This window comes from Lontra canadensis, unplaced genomic scaffold (genome assembly GCF_010015895.1).
Source record: "Lontra canadensis isolate GAN:19392208 unplaced genomic scaffold, GSC_riverotter_1.0 scaffold147, whole genome shotgun sequence".
NCBI lineage: Eukaryota > Metazoa > Chordata > Mammalia > Carnivora > Mustelidae > Lontra > Lontra canadensis.
The window spans coordinates 116,187-118,368 of NW_022631141.1; the positions used below are offsets into that span (position 1 = coordinate 116,187).

At 64.7% G+C, this 2,182-nt stretch overlaps 1 protein-coding gene across 2 annotated transcripts in view; it reads right to left on the reverse strand.

The window, feature by feature from the left end:
- The window catches only part of TRPC6 (transient receptor potential cation channel subfamily C member 6), a 103,664-nt gene extending 101,933 nt beyond the window's left edge, over nt 1-1,731 (reverse strand). For both annotated transcript variants that reach the window (XM_032844087.1, XM_032844086.1), the window contains exon 1: nt 1,467-1,731. In XM_032844087.1, the coding sequence (XP_032699978.1) occupies nt 1,467-1,636 (170 nt within the window). In that variant the 5' untranslated portion in view covers nt 1,637-1,731. The remainder of the gene's footprint in view (nt 1-1,466) is intronic.
- Nucleotides 1,732-2,182: the final 451 nt, after the last annotated feature.

Sequence of the window (2,182 nt, forward strand, 5' to 3'; positions counted from 1 at the left end):
GGTGTGCGGGTGGCTGTGGGCGGGGCGTGAGAGGGGGCGCGGGGGGGGGTGGGCGGCGGGTAATTCATCTGCCCATTAACGTTTGAGCACTGTGCTGTAAGACATAGAAATATTTCCTAATTCAATGTCAAGTGCGAGATTTCTTTTGGGGATGATGAAAATGTCATGGAATTAGATAGTGACTTTTTTTCACACCTTTGTGGATTTATTAATCACTGATCTGTACAGTGTAAATGGGTGAACTCTATGGTATGTGAAATAGATCTTAATTTTTGAAAAAGGAAGAAAAAATAATAGTAAATGCTTTCAAAACGTACAGCAGATAGATGGGTGGAACCAGTTCCAACTTTTTTCTTCTATCTTGGGAAAAAATTAGATGCATCACTTCCTGGGGCTCACCTCTCTCTGAGAAACGAACACACCAGGTCTTGACTCTGGGCAGACCTGACCAGGGTTTGCAGGAGCCTGGCAGTGGGGGATGGAATGGGGAGGGGAGCGCTCCCCCCACCCACGCCCACAACACACGTAGAGCTGCTTAACGAACTGGGGCTGAGAGCTGCTTTCCTCGGGAAACCGCGTGCGAGAAGAACGTCAGGGACCCACACTACCGAATCGAGGGACGTGACAAAGAGGCAGAAATGCTATCTGCCTGCTGCCTGTTAGCTCCCCGGAGCGTGGGGGAGGGAAAGGCTTCTCCCTCATTCCACCCTCTGCTGGCCCCTGCCATCCCTCAACCTCCCCCAGCAAAAACAAAAAACAAACAAACAAAAAAAAACAAAAAAAAAAAAAAAAAAAACCCTCCAGATTCTTAAATAAAATCCCGTATTTGCTACGAGTTCCCCGCAAACGACCTCGACCCCCTCGCCTCCACAGCTGGCAAGTCTCCCGCACCCCGTGGGCGCCCCTGGTGAACGCGCCTGGGCGCTCAGAGTGAGAAAGCCTCCCGCGCTTCCCTGTCCCCGACCTAACCCGGCGACCTGGGGGCCAGGTGTGCCGGGCCAGGTCGCCCCTCCACTGTCACCCACCAACTTGTGCGTGGTCTGGCCGCGGGAGGACCCGAACGCGCCCCGCTAGGGCAGGGGCAGGCCCGGCGGAGCGCGCCAGGCAGCGCCGGGGACCCTGAGCCCGGTGGCACTCTCTCCCCCAGACCTCGAGTCTCGCAGCCCAGCTCGTGCCAGTGCCCATGGCGCAGCGACAAGGGATCTGAGCGGATGGACAGCCGCTGGGCTGGAGACCAACACCTGCCCATCCTTGAAGGGGTCAGTACCCTGAGGACACGCTCTACGGGGCAACATACCCGGGTGCGCTCACCAGCAACAAAACCTCGACGCGCGCGCCCCTCCGCTCGTTCGGGGCCCAGCCCAGGCTCGCACGGCCCGGGGAGAGACACGCGTGTCCGGACGCGCGCGGCCCCGCCAGTGCCCCCCGCCCGCCCGCGCCCCCCCGCCCGCGGCGCCCGCACTCACAGGCAGGGGTAGTAGCCGTAGGCCGGCCGCGGGGGCTGAGGGCAGCCGTCGTCTCCAGGCTCCGAGTCCAAGAGCAGGTAGTCCTGGCTCTCATTGCGCCGCGCGCCGGCCCCGGCCATCCGCCGGGGAGAGCCGCCCCTGCGGGGCGCGAACACCGGGCTCTGGTTCATGGCGCGAGCGCCCGGCCGGCGGAGGACCGGCTCTCGCGGAAGGCACGTCGGCGAGCCGGCCGGGCGGGTGCGCAGAGACCCCGCGCGCAGGGACGCGCGCCCCGCGGCGGACTGGCCGCCGGCAGACCCTTGCGCCCGACACCACGTTGGCGCGGGGGTCGCGGACGTCCGCGGTTCCGAGCTCTGCGAGCGGCTCCCCGGCCAGCCGGGGGAGAAGTCACCACTCAGGGGCCACCGGGGGCCCTGTCTTGAGCGCGTCCGGCGAGGGGACCCCGCGGGGAGGGGGCCGGGGCTCCGGGGCGGAGCGAGCTCGGGCGGGGCGGCGGGCGCAGCGGCGCGGGCGAGCTCAGAGCCGGGCAACCGGCCGAGGAGATGCCGCGTCCCCCGAGGCTCCCGCCTCGCTCCCGCCGGCCTCTCCCCGCGTCCAGCTGGGGGTCCCCTCCTTTAAAGGGATCTGAACCGGCCTCCAGAAGTCAGCCGGTCTGGCCGCCAGCACTTTCAGGGCCGGGATAACCCAGAACTAGGCGGAGCCACACGCGCGCGCTC